Source organism: Phaenicophaeus curvirostris, chromosome 6 (assembly GCF_032191515.1).
Source record: "Phaenicophaeus curvirostris isolate KB17595 chromosome 6, BPBGC_Pcur_1.0, whole genome shotgun sequence".
Classification (NCBI taxonomy): domain Eukaryota; kingdom Metazoa; phylum Chordata; class Aves; order Cuculiformes; family Cuculidae; genus Phaenicophaeus; species Phaenicophaeus curvirostris.
The window spans coordinates 3,079,977-3,099,943 of record NC_091397.1 but is presented as its reverse complement, the minus strand read 5'-3'; the positions used below and the strand labels follow the sequence as shown (position 1 = coordinate 3,099,943).

The 19,967-nt window shown below is 43.8% G+C and overlaps 2 protein-coding genes across 2 annotated transcripts in view; one reads left to right on the top strand and one right to left on the bottom strand.

The window, feature by feature from the left end:
• C6H1orf35 (chromosome 6 C1orf35 homolog) overlaps positions 1 to 19,967 on the top strand; it is a 404,048-nt gene that overhangs the window by 79,998 nt on the left and 304,083 nt on the right. The window lies entirely within an intron of this gene.
• OBSCN (obscurin, cytoskeletal calmodulin and titin-interacting RhoGEF) overlaps positions 1 to 19,967 on the bottom strand; it is a 202,336-nt gene that overhangs the window by 8,219 nt on the left and 174,150 nt on the right. Inside the window, exons 98-115 of the mRNA XM_069859115.1 lie at positions 19,306 to 19,423; positions 18,838 to 18,971; positions 18,381 to 18,493; positions 16,236 to 16,404; positions 14,974 to 15,055; positions 14,172 to 14,372; positions 13,604 to 13,664; positions 12,435 to 12,512; positions 12,133 to 12,305; positions 11,493 to 11,519; positions 10,848 to 11,000; positions 9,915 to 9,960; positions 9,271 to 9,348; positions 4,880 to 8,537; positions 4,141 to 4,263; positions 2,925 to 3,035; positions 2,639 to 2,806; positions 1,201 to 1,323 (exon numbers count right to left, since the gene is read on the bottom strand). Coding sequence (XP_069715216.1) covers positions 1,201 to 1,323; positions 2,639 to 2,806; positions 2,925 to 3,035; positions 4,141 to 4,263; positions 4,880 to 8,537; positions 9,271 to 9,348; positions 9,915 to 9,960; positions 10,848 to 11,000; positions 11,493 to 11,519; positions 12,133 to 12,305; positions 12,435 to 12,512; positions 13,604 to 13,664; positions 14,172 to 14,372; positions 14,974 to 15,055; positions 16,236 to 16,404; positions 18,381 to 18,493; positions 18,838 to 18,971; positions 19,306 to 19,423 — 5,616 coding nt within the window. The remainder of the gene's footprint in view (positions 1 to 1,200; positions 1,324 to 2,638; positions 2,807 to 2,924; positions 3,036 to 4,140; positions 4,264 to 4,879; positions 8,538 to 9,270; positions 9,349 to 9,914; positions 9,961 to 10,847; positions 11,001 to 11,492; positions 11,520 to 12,132; positions 12,306 to 12,434; positions 12,513 to 13,603; positions 13,665 to 14,171; positions 14,373 to 14,973; positions 15,056 to 16,235; positions 16,405 to 18,380; positions 18,494 to 18,837; positions 18,972 to 19,305; positions 19,424 to 19,967) is intronic.

Genomic DNA, 19,967 nt, shown 5'->3' with positions numbered 1-19,967 from the left:
CCCTGTTCAATGTCTTTATCAATGACCTGGATGAAGGCATCGAGTGCACCCTTAGCAAGTTTGCAGACGACACTAAGCTGGGTGGAAGTGTTGATCTGCTGGAGGGTCGGGAGGCTCTGCAAAGGGATCTGAACAGGCTGGACCGCTGGGCAGGGTCCAATGGCATGAGGTTTAACAAGGCCAAGTGCCGGGTCCTGCACTTGGGGCACAACAACCCTATGCAGTGCTACAGACTGGGAGAAGTCTGTCTAGAAAGCTGCCTGGAGGAGAGGGACCTGGGGGCGTTGGTTGACAGCCGACTGAATATGAGCCAGCAGGGGCCCAGGTGGCCAAGAAGGCCAATGGCATCTTGGCTTGTATCAGAAACGGCGTGACCAGCAGGTCCAGGGAGGTTATCCTCCCTCTATACTCGGCACTGGTGAGACCGCTCCTCGAATCCTGTGTTCAGTTCTGGGCCCCTCACCACAAGAAGGATGTTGAGGCTCTGGAGCGAGTCCAGAGAAGAGCAACGAAGCTGGTGAAGGGGCTGGAGAAGAAGTCTTACGAGGAGCGGCTGAGAGAGCTGGGGGTGTTTAGCCTGGAGAAGAGGAGGCTGAGGGGAGACCTTATTGCTCTACATAACTACCTGAAAGGAGGTTGTGGAGAGGAGGGTGCTGGCCTCTTCTCCCAAGTGACAGGGGACAGGACGAGAGGGAATGGCCTTAAGATCCGCCAGGGGAGATTTAGGCTGGACATTCTTCACTGAAAGGGTCATTAGGCAATGGAATGGTCTGGCCAGGGAGGTGGTTGACTCGCCTTCCCTTCAGGTGCTTAAGCTGCGGATGGATGAGGTGCTGAGGGACATGGTTTAGAGATTGGTGGGAATGGTTGGACTCGATGATCCGGTGGGTCTCTTCCAACCTGGTTATTCTATGATTCTATGATTCTATGACTTTTTGGCCACAGCTTACATGTGACCTACTTTGATTCACGCTCCACCAAAGCCTTTGTATGATGAGTATGTGTATTCCAAGCTGATTTATCCAGCGCAGCCTCTAGCTTTTAAACAGCTAAATGACGGCTGTACAAATTTCATTCCCAACTCTAAACTAGAGAGTTAAATCAGGCTATTTCTGAATAAAAATAAAACATCCAGCTGGTGAAGAGATCATACAAATCAAGATGTTCCCTGCAAGGTGCAAGGGCAACACTCCACTTTACCTTCGCTCTTGCACTGGACAGTGTAACGGACAGGGATGTTGGTTTCCACAGGTTTCCAGACCACCTGCACTCCATCCTCGTAGACCTCCACGATGTCAGGGGGTGGAGGGCTTGGAGGAATCTCTGTCAAGAGGAGGCACAAGAACCAGTGGCTGTTAGCAATAGCATTCCTGTAATACATACCTCTACACCCAGCATTTCGCAGTTACAGGTATTCTTTATATATATATATAAATATATATTTAAACATATTTAAACATCTCTCATACATATATATATAAAAAAAATATATATGTATGAGAGATGTTTAAATATGTATATTAATCTATATATATTTTTTATATATATATATTTGCAGTCTTCTAGTACTTAAAGGAGCCCTGCAGGAAAGATGAGGAGGGACTCTTTATCAGGGAGTGCAGGGATAGGACAAGGAGGAACAGTTTTAAGCTGAAAGAGGGGAGATTAGATTACACATTTGAAAGAAATTTTTTACTATGAGGGTGGTGAGGCACTGGAACAGGTTGCTCAGAGAAGTTGTGGATAGCCCATCCTTGGAATTGTTCAAGGACAAGCTGGATGAGGCTTTTAGCAACTTGATCCAGTGGAAGGTGTCCCTGCACATGGCAGGGGGATTGGAACTGGATGATCTTTAAGGTCCCTTCCAACCCAAATCATTCTATGATTCTATGACTCTATATGATTCTATATATAAACACTTAGTGGAACAGCAATTTAACTATGCCTAATTTAAACTCTGTATTAAGATTTTGAAGTCTGGTTCTAGAACCACATGGTTACTGGAGTGTCTCTGAATGCAGGAGGGAGACTAAAGAGTGAAGAAGAGGCAATGAACCCTGCAAAAGGTGCCACGCTACCAGAAAGCAAGGGCTATGGCTGTGGACTAGGGCAGGCTAGGGAGAGATTGCCCTTCGAACCTATCTGAGGAAATCTCATCTCACAGGTATTTACATGTCACATTTTTGGGCAGAACTACTACTGTTTTCCAAACCTGGAGCTGCCTTAATCTTCAAAATCTGCTTTCCAAACTAAATTAGATTTGTGAAACCTGTTAACCATCAGCACCTATCTCACTGTCGCTGCTCCTGAATCCCAGCTGCTTTAGCTATTACAGAGATCCTCTTTCTTTTTCTTTTTTTTTTTTGAATTCACTCTGCTTCTAGCTCTCAAGTTGCAGGGTTTCCTGATTTCAGCTGGGTCAAGGGCAGACAAAAACCCAACAATCTGATGGTGAATAAAACCTCAGGAGCTGATGAGTTCTGCACACATCCCTTACCATTGATAAATATATATATACACACACACACGTATAAAAGTGTGTGTGTGTGTATATCTAAGTGTGTGTATATCTAAGTGTGTGTGTTTATCTCTCTCTATATATACAGAGAGATATAAAAGAACTAGCTACTTCTATTACCTGCTTTTCTTAAGATGCAAGAGGTGGATGCTGAGCCCAGGGAGTTTGTGGCCACACAGGTGTAAATACCAAAATCATCAGCATTAACAGAAAGAATAGTTAACAGCTGGAAGTTTTTGAGTGTGCCTGAGATGAGGATCCGGCTGCTGCCATAGACAGGTATCCCATCTGAAAGGCAGGAGACAGGAGAGATAAGTACCTTGCAAACTGATACCAGTGTATCTTAAACCTTCCCTGCACCCCTGTCCCAGAGGTTAGGGAATCCCTAGAGGGATGCCAATGTCACCTCTGAACCAGTCGATGTGTACGGAGGAGTGAGATGCCGTCCGGCACGACAGCGTCACACACTGTCCGATGGCAGCAGCCTGATCAATGAGCTCCTCCACAAATAAAGGTGCTGCGAAGAAGAGGAAAAGAAATGATTCAGAGTGGTCGTGAGGGCTATGTGGAAAACGACTTCATGCAGGACATCAGAAAGTATTTTTAATTGATTTAAGAACATTTCTGGTTCATGCTCTGGCTGCTGGTTGGAGAACCCCTTGAACATTGGGTACATAGGTGTAGGTGCCCCATTCCTCCCCATGGATAAGGTATGACTGAAAGATAGTAATCCAAATCTTGGAAGGTCCGTAGGGAACATCTGCATTGCCCAGCCGTGCTGGTACAGCTAAGGCAGCAGAACAGCTCAGAGGACAGAGAGAGCATGTCAAAGCAAGAGTTTCCTTCTGGCCTTGCTTAAATGTGGGGGCAAAACTAAATGATTGTATTTCAAGGAAGAGGTGATCAGATCAAGACAACACAGGAAAGAAGAGGAGGTAAAAGATCGATATGGAATAGGGAAAAAACCCCACAGAGCATCAAATCTGCTGCTATCTTCATGGAAAAGGGGGAGTTGAGGTTTTCTTCTGTGTTTCTCTAGGGTTTTCTTTTGTAGTGCCTAGGAGCTGCCAGCATCACACACCTGCACTTCCCAGTTTGGCTGAGCTCTGCTGAATTCTGTGGCATTGATCTCACCTCAGAAAATGTTCCTGCTAGAGTCAAGGGGAAACTTGCCTGGACAAAAGCAAGTTCTCTGCTTTGCTGCCATGCCATTTGGGGCTGCCCCAACATTTATGATTTCGCAGCTCTGCCTCTTACAGCAGCGTGTCTGTCCCTTATGTGTACACGCAGGATCGGAGTGTAGGAACTCACAACTCCCTGCTTCTGCTGTCCTGCCCTTGGATATTTCATTTCTTCTCTTTCTAGCTTATGAATAAATATTATTTCTCTGCAGTGGCTTCCCAGAAAGGCTCCAATTGGCAAGTAATGTTAAGACAAGGCAGTCTTAGCAAGGACATAGTCATGAAGTAAATTGAGGAGGCTGGCTCATATTGCATGAGGTGGTCCAGGTCACCTCTAGACAACCATTGCAGTTCCATCCTTAGAAACTGGCCTCACACAGCACTGTCTTATTCATCAGCGATACCTCATGATAAAATTGATGACTTATACAATAGCAATACCTTTCTCCTTTGGCATCAGGCTTGATAACTTGAATGAAGAGAGTGCTGATTTCCTCTTCAGAGATCCTTCAGCCCCTGTTAACATTTCTTTTTCTACTGCCTCACTTCCCAGCTCACCAAACTCTGTTTCAAGAAAGAATGAGAAGTCATTCAAGGCCATCCTCCTCCCTGCAGCATCCATTTACAGCAGACAGTTCTGCTGTTTCCACATAAATAGCTCATCAGTCACAGGCTTCCTTATTAATGAGATTTCAGTCAACAGGGAAGGCTGTGACAGTGTTACAAACAGAATGATGTCCTGGAAGAAGAGATCACATCTATGGATGGCAGAGAGGAAAGGATGGAGGCTCTTGTTCAGTGTCATAAACTTAAGTAGCCAGGGTGACATCACCAACTTCTCCCAGTCACTTTAGCTTTAACAATTTGCCATGGTCAGATGCTAACTGCAGAAGAAACTGCAAGAAAGCACCATCCAGCCCTGATGTACTTTTGTGCAAACTCAAACAGGTGAATTTAACCTACTTATATCAGCAAACCCAGCTGACTCTGCATTGAAGTGAGACAGTAGCAGAGAGCTAGTGGTGAGGCTGAAGATTGCTAATTTCATAACCTGCAACTGCCAGTTTTGCAATGACGGTCTAACCACAGCCTCAGAAACACTGGGGACAAAGGAAAAGGCAGATTTAGCAAAGCCCAGTTATAGCAGCAGATCTGTGAAGGCACAGAGTAAAATATTTACCTTCCTCTGTCTCTGGCTCAGGAGATATCTTTCCTTTTAGGATTTTTGAAATATGGGCAACTGAAGCTTTTACTTTCTTCTTCAGACTCAGCTCCACTGACTGCTCCACTGAATGAGACCTTGCATATGGCTTAAAGAGTCCTGGCTTGTTGTAGAAGGAGCTTTTCTGCTTACCACTTGAGTCTTTTTGAAGGCCATACATTTCCTTATGACTCTCTGACCCTTTCCCCACGGCTAATAATTTAGTTGCCTTTGAATCCTCAGATGTTTCCAAACGATTCTTCCTGTTCTTATCTGCTGCCTCTTCTCTGATGCACAATCTTTTATCCTTATGCAAATGTCCCCCAGGAGGTGACCTTGCCCTTTCACCAAAAGGTATAAACCGTCTAGCAGGTGGTTTGGGTGAAGGCTTCTTATAGTTCAGAAATTCAAATGGAAAATAGACAATGTCATACAAGTCAGAGAAATTCAAATAGGCAGGTTCTACCTCTGAGATGTCAAATTTTGGAGTTCCACTGCCAAGACTGGGTGTTTCATCTGACAGGTCTTTGATTTTCACTAAAGAAACTTCTGGGTGTTTAGCAGTGTTCTTGCTCACTGAGACTTGACTGGGTCTTTGTCCAGTGTCCATGCTATCTGTTGAGGAAACACTCACTTGGCTAGAAGCGGCGCTCTCAAATGCTAAGTCTTCCAGATGTTCACATTCATGAGGAACTGTCTGTGCTCCCTGCCCTTCCAGTACCACTGACTCCTCACTCAAAACAAGATAGGGTTCTGCAAAGTCATCCAGCTCAGAGACTTCTCCTATTTCTCCCCGTTGAACAGAAGGGAAGAAGGTGTCTGTGGGTGCTTGGCTATCTGGGCTTTTGTAGAACATCTCTGGGGGAGAAGAGATATGCTTTCTGTGTTCCTCTTCACCAGAAACTGACTCTGCCCAAACATTCATCTCTTCAGAGAGAGAAACCATCTCATCCACTAAGCCCTCCAGCACAGCAGACTCCTCATCACTGTAAAAAGAAGACCTGTGATGTGGGACCTCCTGACTTTGATCCTCGTGAAGTGATGGTGGGACAGTTTTTCCAGCATCATAGCTTCCACTTTCTAAGGCAATGCCTCTACCCTGACCATAAAACTTTGGATGTTCATCATATTCTGTCTCGCAGACTGAAGCTGGAGCAACTTCTGGTTCTGAAGCAGTTAAGGCACCTGGAGGGCCACCCTCTAGATCAGCAGAAACTCTGCCACTGAGATAGTCAGCCCTGTGCTGCTCAAACACCTGATGTCCAGCCTTGGGGAAAGGAGCAGGCATAGTCTGTCCAGCTGCTTGGCTTCCACTTGGTGTCACAACAGATCTCACCTCACTGCTAAGCGATGCCTTCGGATGTTCTTGCTTTTCACTCTTACAGACCGAAGGGAAGCCAGTATTTTGGGAGGACACAGTTCTAGCTGGTTGTCTGCTCTTCAGACCAGCAGGCACCATGCCACTGCCTTCAGAAACCTTCTGGGGTTCAGCTCCCTCTATTTGAGCCTCAGGGGCCAAACTGGGAACAACCTCTGTGATAGCTGAGCTTTCATTCCTCAGAGCAGCAAGCCTCTCCTTGCTATGAACTGGCCATTCTCTTTCAGCCTGCTGTGCTCCATCAGAGACTAAAGTTTGCATAGATTTTGGTGGTGGGACTTCTGGAGCAACGAGATGCTCTCCCTTCAGGATGGCTGATGCTGTGTCTACTTTATCAGGAGCCCACTTGTGCGCTTGGCTTTTGTTATCGTGGGCTGATGGCTGAGTGATTCCTGTAATACCCAGTCCTTCATCCTCCAGGACAGAAGATCTCGACTCTTTACAAGTCTTCACTTTCTGATGAACATCTTCATCAGCTGTGTGTAGAGCAGTTAGGGTGCCTTTCTGTTTGCCCACCAAGACAGTAGGTGCTGGAACACTTTGACTAGGAAGTTCCTGATTTTTGTCTTTACATACTGAAAGTGAATCCATTTCTGTTTGTGGCCCTGTTAAAACAACAGGGCTTTCATCCTCCATGAGATCAGATTTGGCAGCACCATGAGCAGAAGTCTTCTCATGTGAATGTTTCTGCCTTTTCTCTTTCCAAGGTGGAACTGGGGCTGTCCTTTTGATGAGCAGGCTTCCACCTTTTAGATCTGAGTGGATGTCCGTACTGTGAGCAGACTCCTGGGGTGGATACATGACTCTGTTATCTGCAGGGGTTGACTTGGAGGTGGTCTCTGACCGTGCAAGAGTTGAAATGGACTGCTCAGCCTCCTGAAAAGCAGTGTCAGAGGCACTGACTGGGGAGGATTTATGCTCCATGCTTTCATGTTTTTCAGCAGATGATGCAGTCACACCTGAGCACTGGGCAGATAGATCAGGAATTTTACCTTCCAAATCTTCATCTTCCTCATCAACGTAAGCTTTTGACTTCTTCAGTAAATGTTTCCTATTCTCACTCCTGTGAGGTGACACTGGAAGTCTCTCTACTTGTTGCACAAAACCAGCCGGGCACCCGTTATCCTCACATTGTATGGAAGGAGGGGGCTGATCTGAACAATCCCCGCTGGCTCTCCTGACGTCTTCTTGCTTTGAAATATCTACAGAACATAGCTTGCCAGGCCCAGCAGAAATGTCACAGTGGTCACTGCCTTCAGGACAACTTTCCTGTGACAATACATCACAGTCTTCCTCCAAAATATCTTGTTCCCTTACTGATCTTGAAGCTCTCAACCTGTAGTCATCCAGGGAACGGCTTCGGCTAGCACCAGCAATGGCAGGATGTGGTGGTTTCCTTGCAGTGTCAAATGAAGCTGATTTGGTCAAGGAACCAAGCAGACTTTCCCTGTGATCATCTCCAACTTCAGACTTTCCTTCTTGTTCTTCCAGTTCAAACTGCTCTAGAAGGGGTTCACGGAGACCACTGAGGGGCACCTTTGAATATCCAGCTTTCCGGAAAGTCCTTCTTGCTCTATCCAAGTGCCTTCTGAACTCCCTGCCTGGTGAGGAAGGCCCTCTTGCAGGTAGCTCAGCTGCTTGGCTGTAGAAAGTGCTTTTAATGACACTCTGTCTAGGAACACAGACAGGTGGCTTTTCTGTCCCATCCCCAGCCTTTTCAATTCCATCCTTATCGGATAAAAATACGTCTGTTTTTTCTTTCTGTGGTGTTCTTTCTGTGGAAGTTCTCACTGATGAAGGCTCAGCAGCATCACTTCTTTGGGACTGCTCTGCCCTCTCATCTTGATGTCTAGGATGGAGCCCTTCGTTTTTCTCCTTCAAGGTACTTGCCATGAGCTCTTTACTTTCTGTAGGTGATTTGTCCGCCACCTCAGCTTTCATTGAAGCGTACTTCCTCCGCATTGGTTTTACCGGAGGGACTGAGATTTTGGAGTGTTTCTCTTCACTTGGGTGTTTTGGAGCCTCCTGGTGGCTTGGTGCATCAAATATGGACAAATGCAGTTCAGGTGTAGAGCCAAAGTGCCTCTTCTTGGGGAAATGCGAGTTCTCATTGTCTGAAGAGGAGCCGCTGGTACTGGATGAAGTGCTTTCTTCAATAAGATGTCGGGAGATGGCCAGGGAAGTGTTATCATGAGTCCTTTCCAGGATTTCTGGGATAGAGCGCATCACAAGTATGGATTTGTAGCACATCAGAGACCTCTGAAAAGCAAACCAAAGTACAGCCCGGTCAGATGGAAACATGGTGGGAATATGGTAAAGCAAGCAGCTACAAAGAAATTCTGCACTCTTAAATACCACACATACTAGTTTAATACCACATTGCCACCCTTTTATACGTATCGTCAATCCAGGCCTCATTTGCTCTCCAAGTCTTCCTCTTGTCTCATTCACAGAGGTGAATTGACTCCAGGGGACATACTTGTTGTTGCGAACAGGGAAGCAGGACCTTGCTTGAATTTTCAAAGACAACTTGGCCACTCAAAGCAGATGGAAAGGCAGCTTTCAAGGTTGGATGAGGCTTTGAGTAACCTGACCTAGTGGGAGGTGTCCCTGGTCATGGCAGGGGTGTTAGAACTGGATGATCTTTAAGGTTCCTTCCAGGCCAAACCATGCTGTGATTCTATGAAAAGTGGAATCTTCTTGGAACCTGTCTACAGCTCAGTACCAACTCCAAAAGCAGCTGAGGTTACCTAACTTAGACACAACTATATATCTTAAAGGCATCTGCATTAGAGCAGGTGATTTCCAGGCAGCAAAAGCATAGGTAATTTATTTCTGACACATTAATTGACCACTCCCTTCTGGGCTTATTATCCATTTATAGCCAAGATTAGATCTCTATCATGCCCGCTGCCCTAGCCTTTAATAGTTGCAAAAGTAATTAAATATATTCATAACTAAAAAGAACCAACATAGATTAAGGCCAACTCACCTGCCACTTGCTCCGAGCCACAATGAATTTGAGCTGCTTGGTATTAATGAAATGAGCTGTGTCGAGGGGGAGATTATGCTGCCAGGTGAAATGAAAGGAAAATAAATCACCAGTCAAAAAATCCTGACTTCATTTCCTGAGAAGCTGGGGGCTTTTTTTGGATTCTCCTCCCAGAATTGTTTAGTTTAAGAGAGTTACAATTGACCAAATGCTACAATCACCTTATGGCTAAACTGTAGACAATTTCAGCTTTTTCAATAATGAAAACAAGCCCTGTTCATTGCATGTTATCCATTTCCTTTTGTTGTTGTTGTTAACTTTTAGCTCTCCTCCTGAGCAATTTAAGGCATAGAAACTTTGCTGTGCAAAATTACAATTTCCTCTCCGTACAGACTTGTTGTATCTGCTCATGTCGGTAGTAATCGTTATCTTTTGAAAGGAAAAATATCTTGGCATGTAGGTACCAATGTTTCTCCCCTTTCCAGAGGTCTGTACCTGAGCTCCTCAGTAGGACAGAAAGTAGGAGACCAAGAGGAAAGATAAGCCACCAGTAATATCAGGTAGCTTTACGAGCTGCCCCTCCAAAGATTTCTTCCAACGTCAATATTTTTGCTGACTCTAACAAAGAACCAGGACAAACTTACCATGAACCACTTGTGGGAAAGACAGTCCAAAGCACTAGGCCTGGCTCTGATAAGAGAAAAGATCACCATTTTAGTAGCGAGTCGCCTCCAACAGCAACTACAAGGTTTTCCTGAAGGTGCCTGCTTCACGTGGATGCAGGCATACGCTGTTGCGTATGTTCTTGATTCACCTTCCCTGGAGGTGTTTAAGGCATGGGTGGACGAGGTGCTAAGGGGCATGGTTTAGTGTTTGATAGGAATGGTTGGACTTGATGATCTGGTGGGTCTCTTCCAACCTGGTTATTCTATGATTCTTAGGCTGCTATTTTAGAGCTGAGAAGCCAAAAGGACAGACAGAGGCCTTCAATGCAAGGTTTCCTTCCCTTGAGCTGAAACAATCCTCTGTTTTCAGTCTGAGACTCCCTGCAGATCCTCAGGAAGACCCCATGGCACTCTGGAGGGAGCCTGTTCAAGGCCATCAAGAGCAGTCCTGAGAGTAGCTTTGACTCCCTAGCTGGACAGAGCTAAAATAGCTTTGGCAGAAGGCAGGAAGAATAGAAATTAAATTAAAAAGCAAGTGCCTTCAAACATGCCTTCAAGCTGCCTTTTACATTTGAAATTGCTTAATGAATGTGGTTATTATTTATTTCTCATGTGAGTCTCTCTATGCCACTCCTTGCTCTTCATATTGCTCTATGTCATTTCAGAAACTCATCTGCTTGGAGGAGTCAGGGATTAAGGACATCACCATTCCAGAAACAGGCTAACTTTTTAAATTGCCAGGTTGTGTTTTGAGGAATGAGGTATAATAGGGAAGAACTAGAGCATAACGTACCACATCTCACTCAGCTTTCTCCTTTTCAAAACAACGTCAGCTCTGATGAGCTGAGATCTGCCTGCTGGAACACCGACATCTTTACACACTGGCTGTAGGAAACACAAAACTGTACTCACTTGGGGTTCTGCTGTAGGATCCCTTTTATGAAGTCCTTTGCATCTTCACTCAAGTGAACAAAATCAGGAACGGTCCATGAAATTTCCCCTTTCTGGATATTTAGAAGGGTTCCTCTGTCATTCTCCCCAGCAAATGGAGACTTGCACGTTAAGCTAATTTATTGAAAACCATAAAATAAAACAAGACGGACGTTAGGCTTCTATTTACTGTTCAAATGACAGAAGCAGAAATGCTTACTAGGGCTTTGAGGGGCATGAGGCTTGCAATGCTTGTGACCAGTGTGTCCACTAACAGAGCGTCTTTCACTCCAGCATTACGTGGAACTTAACGGAATTATTTATCCCTGCTACGCAGATCAGAAATTAATGGTTTGATTTTGCGCAGCTACAGTAGGATGTTGGCTAAAACAGGCTGGGGAAGACTGAACCTCAGCCACCACTCTCATCACTACGTGCACGGGGAGCAGGTGTCAGGTCTTCAAGCAGAGACCATGATCAAAGCCCTGGGCAGCCAGGAGGGAGTGAGAAAAGGAGAAAACCATAAAAGGAATTTCCCTTGTTATAGGAGGAATCAGTGTATCACTCAGATCCCTCGCTCGAAAGTACAGGAGGGCTGAAAAGGGCCACTTAATGAGGTTTATTTACCTTAAATATGTGATAACTCCAACAGCCCTGAGGAGAGAGGGAACAAGTGTCAGGTGTTTATTGCTATTTCTCCATCCTTCTCAAGCACACAAACCCTCTTCCTGCCACTAGACAACCTGATTCAGTAACCTTCTCGTCACCCTTCCAAGGAAAGTAAATCCCAAAAGCTATTGTTTTCACCCTTTAAAATTTTTCCCTTCAGCATTTAAAAAACACATTCTCAGGTAGGGCAGGGGGGGTTGGAACTGGATGATCTTTAGGGTCCCTTCCAACCCAAACTCTTCTGTGATTTTAAGTAACCTCCCTTTTAAAAACACAGATAGAGGAGAAGACTCAAAATACTCAAAATTTGAGTTTGTTTACCTTTTCTAGAAAGATCCTTAGGATCATCCTCCTTTGTTGCTGCCTCTAACACAGATCATCTTCCCTAAGATGCTCCTTTGCATTAATTAACTGTCATTGTTCAATTGTGGTTGAACAAAATAGACAGAAGGAGCTTTAAAGAACCCTGATGGGTTTTAGATTCTCAATGTCCACTTTCAGTTTCCTTAGTTGTTATCACTACTGCATTTACATATTAACAATAAATGGAAATTCAGGCCATCTAGGGCAGAATTTATTTAGAAAGATGACAGGTTACCAGATATCGGTTGCTTTTGACACTGGTGACTGAGATACGATTTCTGGGGCAACAAATTCTGGAGACCCATATTTGCTGAACTGAGGTTCATAGGGTGTGATCTTCTGAGCAAATCCAAAGTCACAAAGCTTAAGGTCTTCCCTTTCAGGATAAACCATGAGGATATTCAGTGGCTAGGAAATGAAATTAAATAAAAGGGAAAAACTTTATTGAAAGCAGGCAATATTCTCAGCTGTAAGTAAGAATAACTTGAAACCCCTGACAAGAGGCTATGATAAACTAGACCTCCCTCTGTACATTACCTTAATGTCCAAATGAAGCACGTTGTTGTCATGAAGATATTTGATTCCTTCCAAAATTTGCTTGATATACAATTTGACCTAAAAAGTAAATCAATTATTGGACATTAATATTAAATAAGAGGATCCTTGATTCCACCAACATTTTTAATGTATCAGTGATGGAGAGATTGAACTAGAAATACTTCTAAAATGAAAAAAAGAACTTCTGATATTGGCCTTACAGCTGAAATAAGAGGTGAACCAAACCCTGTGGAATGAAGCTGTGACCATATTGCCCTGATGGAGCCTTCTATATGTGAAAAAAGCCTTACTTTAAAAAATCTAGTGTACAAACAAAAAATCTACTGTACAAGAGGTACAGAAGGCCTCAAGTTTGATGAACCTTATGAACTGTCTGACTTATCTAATTCAAACTCATCTCTGCCTCGTTGTAAGTCAGGCAAATGCATTTAAAACACAAATACATTTTAAAACTGTGTTGAAAACTTATTTTCTTGACCACATGTAGGTCCAGTCTGACTATGACTAAACAAGGAGTGAAGATTTACAGGTAGCTTCAGCTATTGGAAGTCCTCTGCCTTTGACATTTTATAGTGTTAGCTCACGTTTGATCTTTAGAGGTCCTTCCAAGCCAAACTGTTCTATGATTCTATGATAGTTCCCTCTGAATAATTGTAAGATAAATCAATTTTACCAATAAATATGGGACATCTGGCTACTAGATGAGAGATACAAAATATTTTGAATGTTGAGCACCAAGAACCTCAAAAATACCCTTAGAAACTGTAATTTCAGCCCTCGGTTTGGAGACTGAAAGGGAGTGGATAGAAGTATAGTTGTGAGGGAACAGAGCATTATTAAACCAGTGGAAATACAGGAGATCCAGGTGATAGCAAAGATATCAGATAGCAAAGAAATTATGATAACAGAGCAAATATCATCTTTATTAGGCTGAATGAAATGCTGCTGGTCAAAATCACTGGCTGTTTCTAGTTGTTCCCTTAAGAAACTCAACTTAATAATGAAAACTGATGGGGAAATGCCTTAAAGGCTTATTCTGTTTTAAAAGATTACCACTGGTTCAAAGATATTCCTCAAAAAGGAAAATGCACCTGGAAGCTTGGTAGTACCCACCAATACTGGACTTTAAAATAAGAAAGAGAGGTTACCTCTGCTTCAGTGACCACACTCTTCTTGAATAACCTGTCAAGGAGCTCTTCGCTGGAGCATCTGACAATGGCATTAAGGGAAAACACTATTACAGTTAAATGTTTATGTTTACTTTGTAACCACCTCTATCTCAGGCAATGGGATGTGTGTGTAATTCATTAAAATCTCTGTTGCGTAAGTGTCCTTCTTGCAGAAGTGTAATAGAACTGGGCTGCTCTAAACTTGTGCTCCCTACACTACCTGTTGGTTATGGACTTTTGAGCTCTGCACTGCCTTTTCCTGCTGTTCACCGGACTGGGTCTCACAGGAACAAAGTCCACTTCCAGACATTTCAGAAAAGAGATCTGGTGCTTAACATGTTCACATTTGTGCATGCAACAATCATGCCTTTCTCTAAAGCAGAGAAACGTAACAGGGAATAGCTCAGGGAGCTAAGCCATCCTGCACTGCAGAGAAAGATTATGTCTGTTCTTTTATCTCAGGCAAAATCTGGGAAGGATTTATTACTCAGTTATTTAATAAACAAACTTCCAAAGCTCCTTGTAGAAGCAGCACAGAAAAGGATACAACTCCAGAATCAAAATCAATGTCTTCCGCGTTTCAAACTGATCCAGGAGCCTGGTAATTCTGTCATGGGACAGGGAGGCAAGAATATCCCTCTCTTGATGCGCTCGAGCCTTCGTTTTGCTTCGTAGAGGTATGAACTTGGCAGCGCAAGACACTCTGTTCCCTTTATGTACAACTCGTTTCACAAAGCTGAAGCAGCCTCTGTGTGAAATCAAAGGACAAGCTCTTCTCAGACTTGGTTCAAAGCCCTCTGCACAGCACGTGTAAACCTTTCCACGTCCCAAGCCTTTGACAGCTCCCTGCTGCTCAGGGCTTGAATTCTCAAACGTACCCACCTTCCTGTATGTGAGCTGCTATTGCCCTCTCCTGGCTGTCTCCAAAACCAAGCAAGTTAAAAGAGAAATTAGGGAAAATCTGTTTCAGGTAATAGAGCTTTGTGCTAGCAGAAGTTGATGCTCTTGAGTCGCTTAGATGGACATGGAGCTTGTAAGTACATCACTGTGGACTTGTGGTGCTAATGTTGCTTAGGAGACGTACCTGGGCACCTATCCTGCCTGAAAAAGGCTGGAGTTACCTGGATATATGGCCTGTATGGACCCTCCTGCCCTCTGTCAGAAACCTTAGGAAAGTGTTTCCAGCAAACCTGTGATGGGGTGACCTACTACCTCTGCCAGTATTTTCAACTTTTCAGACTTTTCCAGTGCTGGGCTCACCTCTACCTCTGGTTACACATGCATGACACCTCAGGCGGGCAATTAGGTATTATCCATTAGTCAAAATATAAAGTTAAAAGTTCATTTACCTTCCAATCTCCTGCTTAACCTCATAAAGAGAATGGAGCTTTCTCCTGGTTGCCACTTTCTTTGCTGCTTGGTCTTTCTTAGCTTTGGAAATGAAGGAAAAGAGGAGTGTTAATATTCAGACAACAACGCCTTGCTAATAGCATGACAAGTTATTGCAGGACAATTTAAGGAAGAAAAAATTATGAAGGTCCTCTAAACTTTTGCATAGAATTAAGTGAAGCTGTTCAATGACAGAACCTGTCGTCATGAACTTTGGGGCTGTGTTTTCATCTGCTATGAGCCCCTCACCACAAGAAGGATGTTGAGGCTCTGGAGCGAGTCCAGAGAAGAGCAACAAAGCTGGTGAAGGGGCTGGAGAACAGACCCTATGAGGAGTGGCTGAGAGAGCTGGGGGTGGTTATCCTGGAGAAGAGGAGGCTGAGGGGAGACCTCATTGCTCTCTACAACTACCTGAAAGGAGGTTGTGGAGAGGAGGAAGCTGGCCTCTTCTCCCAAGTGACAGGGGACAGGACAAGAGGGAATGGCCTCAAGCTCCGCCAGGGGAGGTTTAGGCTGGACATTAGGAAAAAATTTTTCACAGAAAGGGTCATTGGGCAGTGGCAGAGGCTGCTCAGGGAGGTGGTTGAGTCACCTTCCCTGGAGGGGTTTAAGGCACAGGTGGACGAGGTGCTGAGGGACATGGTTTAGTGTTTGATAGGAATGGTTGGACTCGATGAGCCGGTGGGTCTCTTCCAACCTGGTTATTCTATGATTCTATGATCTACAGGTTCCCTGGGCAACCTGAGTCAATGAGGGTCTTCACCCTCATTGTGAAGAATTTCTCCCTAATGTCTAATCTAAATCCTCCCCCTTCCAATTTAAAGCCATTCTCCCTTTTCCTATCCCTCCAGGCCCTTAGTGATTGGTGGGAATGGTCGGACTCGATGATCCGGTGATTCTTTTCCAACCTGGTGATTCTATTCTATGATTCTATGAAGAGCCAGGCTAAAGAGCAGAACACCACCAGAGACATGGCCCCACTTAGTTCTGTGGCCCATTCTACCAGTTAATGTTGTAGGCTGAACCAGAAGAAAAGAAATCTCTCTTTATATATATATATGCAGGTGATCAGATCATTTGCCCTTATACTGGACCTTGCCATACTGGTAATATAAAAATCCTATGCAGGAATACAGGGCAGAGGCCATATGGGTACCCGAAGACGACTGCGATAGAGTACACATTGACATGGCTATGGGAGCAACTGAAAGAATGGCATTACCTTCATGTACAATAAGCTCTGCTTTGCACAACACTTCCCCTCCAGTATTTTTGGCAACACAGGTATAAACGCCACCATCTTCCAAGACAGCATTGTCCACGATTAAGAAGTAGGTTGTTCCCTGCTTCCCTTGATGGATTCTGTCACTGTCTGCCAGCAATGAGGTGCCCTGAAAGAGTGACATGACATTTTGACTCTGGGAAAATCAAGATGAAAACAAATGTTGCTTCCCTTCAAAAAAATGACACACAGGAGCAAAGATACAACATAGACCTTTTAGGCTACTGAATATCACTAACAAAATCCTAGCTGAAGAAATACCCCATGGCTAATTCTTTCTTTGCTTTCACATTACCCAACAGCATTTTTGTTTCACAACCCATTTGTTTTAAATACAGGGTTGGGAGAGAATATCAGGACTATGTGGTTTTTATGTGATAGGACTAGTGGCAATGACTGTAAACTGGAGAGGGGCAGATTTAGACTAGATATAAGGAGAAATTTCTTCACTATGAGAGTGGTGGGAAAATGGAAGAAGTTGCCCAGGGAAGCTGTGGATGTCCCATCCCTGGAGGTGTCCAAGGCCAGGTTGGATGGGGCTTTGAGTACTCTGATCCAGGTGGGACATGCCCCTGCCTGTGCTGGGGGGGTGGATCTAGATGATCTCTCAGGTCCCTTCCAATCCAAACTGTTCTATGATTCTATGATTCTTCAGCTCTTCCCATGCACCATCCCTATGCTGCCAGCCCAGGGAGCATGAGGATCACATACTTTGCTCCTGCCCAGAATCCAGCTTGTCCTGGCACTTTTGCTGCCTAATATATTCCTAACTGATATGAAAAGAGGGGTACAGGAGGGAGTACATGTGACACAGGGTGTAGATTATGAAGACCCGCAGAAGGACCTTACAAGATGGCCTCACCGTGCAGTAAAACACCAGATAAATGTATATGATAAAATAAATATAGAGATGCAACCCTATTCCCTTACATGAAATGCCAGTCTCTGGGCTGTTCCTTATTACAGTGGAGCAAAACTTTGAGTTACAGTAAATCACATCATGGCAGCACCAGCCCAGTGCTTGGTAACAGTCAAAAGTACCAGATGTTAGAAATTATTAGGGAAGAAATGACAAGGCAGAGAGCATCATCCTATAAATCTTTGGTTTGTGTGGGATGTGGTACTGTCACTGAAATGTTCTTTCTATAACAGCTTCCAGATGAAGATTTACAGAGCGAGTTGGGGCTCTACAGCCTGGAAGGGAGGCTCCAACAAGATGACATGATAGAGCTGTACAAAATTATGAATAGCCTAGTGGGTGGGCAGGGATTAACTTTTCCTTGTAGAAGATATAGGAGCCAACACATGAATCTAGGGGTAAATATATATACAAGAGCCAAAAGGAGGTGGGTTGAACTCTTTGACCAAGGGCACCCACATAAGAAGTTTGCATGGGTGCAAGAGAGGAGACAAGTACATGTAGATCTTCACTGTCAGTTAGTAAATAGATAAAAGTTCACCTACCTTGCAATAACCCTGAGCTGAGAACGTCAAAGATTGCAAGAGTATTAACAGGTTGTATCATATATTCTTGCCTTGTTCTTACTCTTTTCAGTGAGTTCAAGTGCACGCATGAGTGTGCATGGGAGAGGATTCTTTGCATTTTTGCTTGTTTTTCAAAGTTATTTTATTTGTAGCTCATCCTTGCATTTCCCATGAAAAAATAACAAGAAACAAAAGTTGTGTGTATGTTGTAGTTTAGGTGGGAGCTAACCAGTCTGTAGCCACTCTCTCACCCCTCTCCACTTGGTAGGATGAGGGCTGAGATAAAAAAGTCTTAAGAGAACAATAAAAGAAGAGAGAATAAGAGCAACAACATATATAAAAGAATATATCAAAATACAGTCCCTCACTGCTTCCCCTCTCTGTGAAACGAGACGCAGTGACAGCAGAGACAACATAGGGTGAGAAGTAAGGTTGTGGTTCCAGTAAGAACTGCAGGTCATTCAACAAAGTCTATAGATATGACTCAGCATCAATGTGAAAGGTGTGGGATGAAATAACAAAAGAAATTTGGCAGAGAAATACTGCTCTACAGTCTTTTCTGTAGTCCTTATTCTTAGCCAGGGAAATGCTTGCACTTACCTTAAACCACAAAACAGTAGGCTGAGGCGTTCCTTCAATGACTGCTTGAAATTTGGCTTGCTCCCCAGAATTCACCTGCACATCCTCTATTGTCACTTGCATATAGGGAGGACCTGGTGAGACACAAGGGTTTGCAGTGTGCACAATACCGTAACTTTGCTCATGATGTGCTGATGTAGGTTGAGTTACTCAAATGGGATTTACAGGGCTTGATATTTAGAATATGACATTACTTTAGTGTCAAATCAAAAGATATAGTGATATATTTGGGTTTCTTTATACTGGCATTACTTTTATGCTTTATATCTTCACATTTATCTGTTATATTTTGCTGAATAAAAAGTTACTGCCCCCCAAAATGGAAGTATTTGACAAAAAAATCATGAAGAGCTATAACCAAAAGAAAAGGCAATGACAATCATGGGATGTAGGAAAGGGAAACAAGATTCTTGCTTACTTGTTGGGGTCTTCTCCTCAGTCTTATACACACATCTTCTTTCTGTAGTCTCAATATAAACTTCACTGTGTACATCCCAGAGCACATCTCCTTCTCTTCTGTACCAGTCTCCTGCTCCCACGGCTGGAGATGTTCTTTCATGAAGACCAAAAGAAAAGATCATTCCACAGTCATATACAATTACAGAGATACAGGATCATGCCCTGCCATTGATCTGTGCGTTTAACCACAAGATGAATAATTATTTACTTAAAGTTAATACAAGGAGAATTTTGTCTGGGGGGAATTAATTTTCTTCCAGACTTTTCTATCCTTCTTGCAGAATGCATGTGTGAACAGGATCCTAAAAATAGTAACAAATCTACAAGAATCAGTTCAAGTCACCACTTCCTTCCTTCATCATAGAGGAATTGCTTTTCTTCCAACAGTCTGCCACACTCAGAAATCTGTCTTGGGATGGATGTTTACCTGGTAATAGGGACAGTGCGTTCCTGAGTGCTTTCTTCTCCAGCTTCTCTCTCTACATGGGAAGGACCAGGCTTTGGTCCACTTGGTTCTTCAGCTAGAATCTGCTTTTGTGCTTTGCCTAGCAGCAGAAATAGGGTAAGTTAGATATGTCACCTATGATGGCACACCTGAAAGCCAGAGCACACCTTTGGAGCCATCTCTAGTCTGCCTTGTGTCAGAACTGAGTCCATCTGACCTCAGCTGAAGCTACAAGAAGATTTTGGCCTTTTTTAGAAGATCACATGAAGCAAAGGGCTTGAATAACATCAGAGATTGAATGATGACACTTCGCTGACTGGGCGAAACTAACTTTTCTGTCAGGAAACACACAGAGATACAAATAAGAAAGACAGTCTGTAGGAACTATTACTGTGATGAAACCATAGAATCATTTGGGTTGGAAAAGACCCTTAAGATTATCAAGTCCAATGGTTTACCTAACACTGCCAGGTCCACCACTAAACCATGTCCTGAAGCACCACGTATGCACATCTTTTAAATACATCCAGGGATGCCCAGCGTTACCTTCAGACACATGGATGTTTCAGAAAAACTTTGCATTATGACAACTCTTGACTCACTGGTGCAATCACAGACAGTACCAGTGGAATGAGCAAACTTAA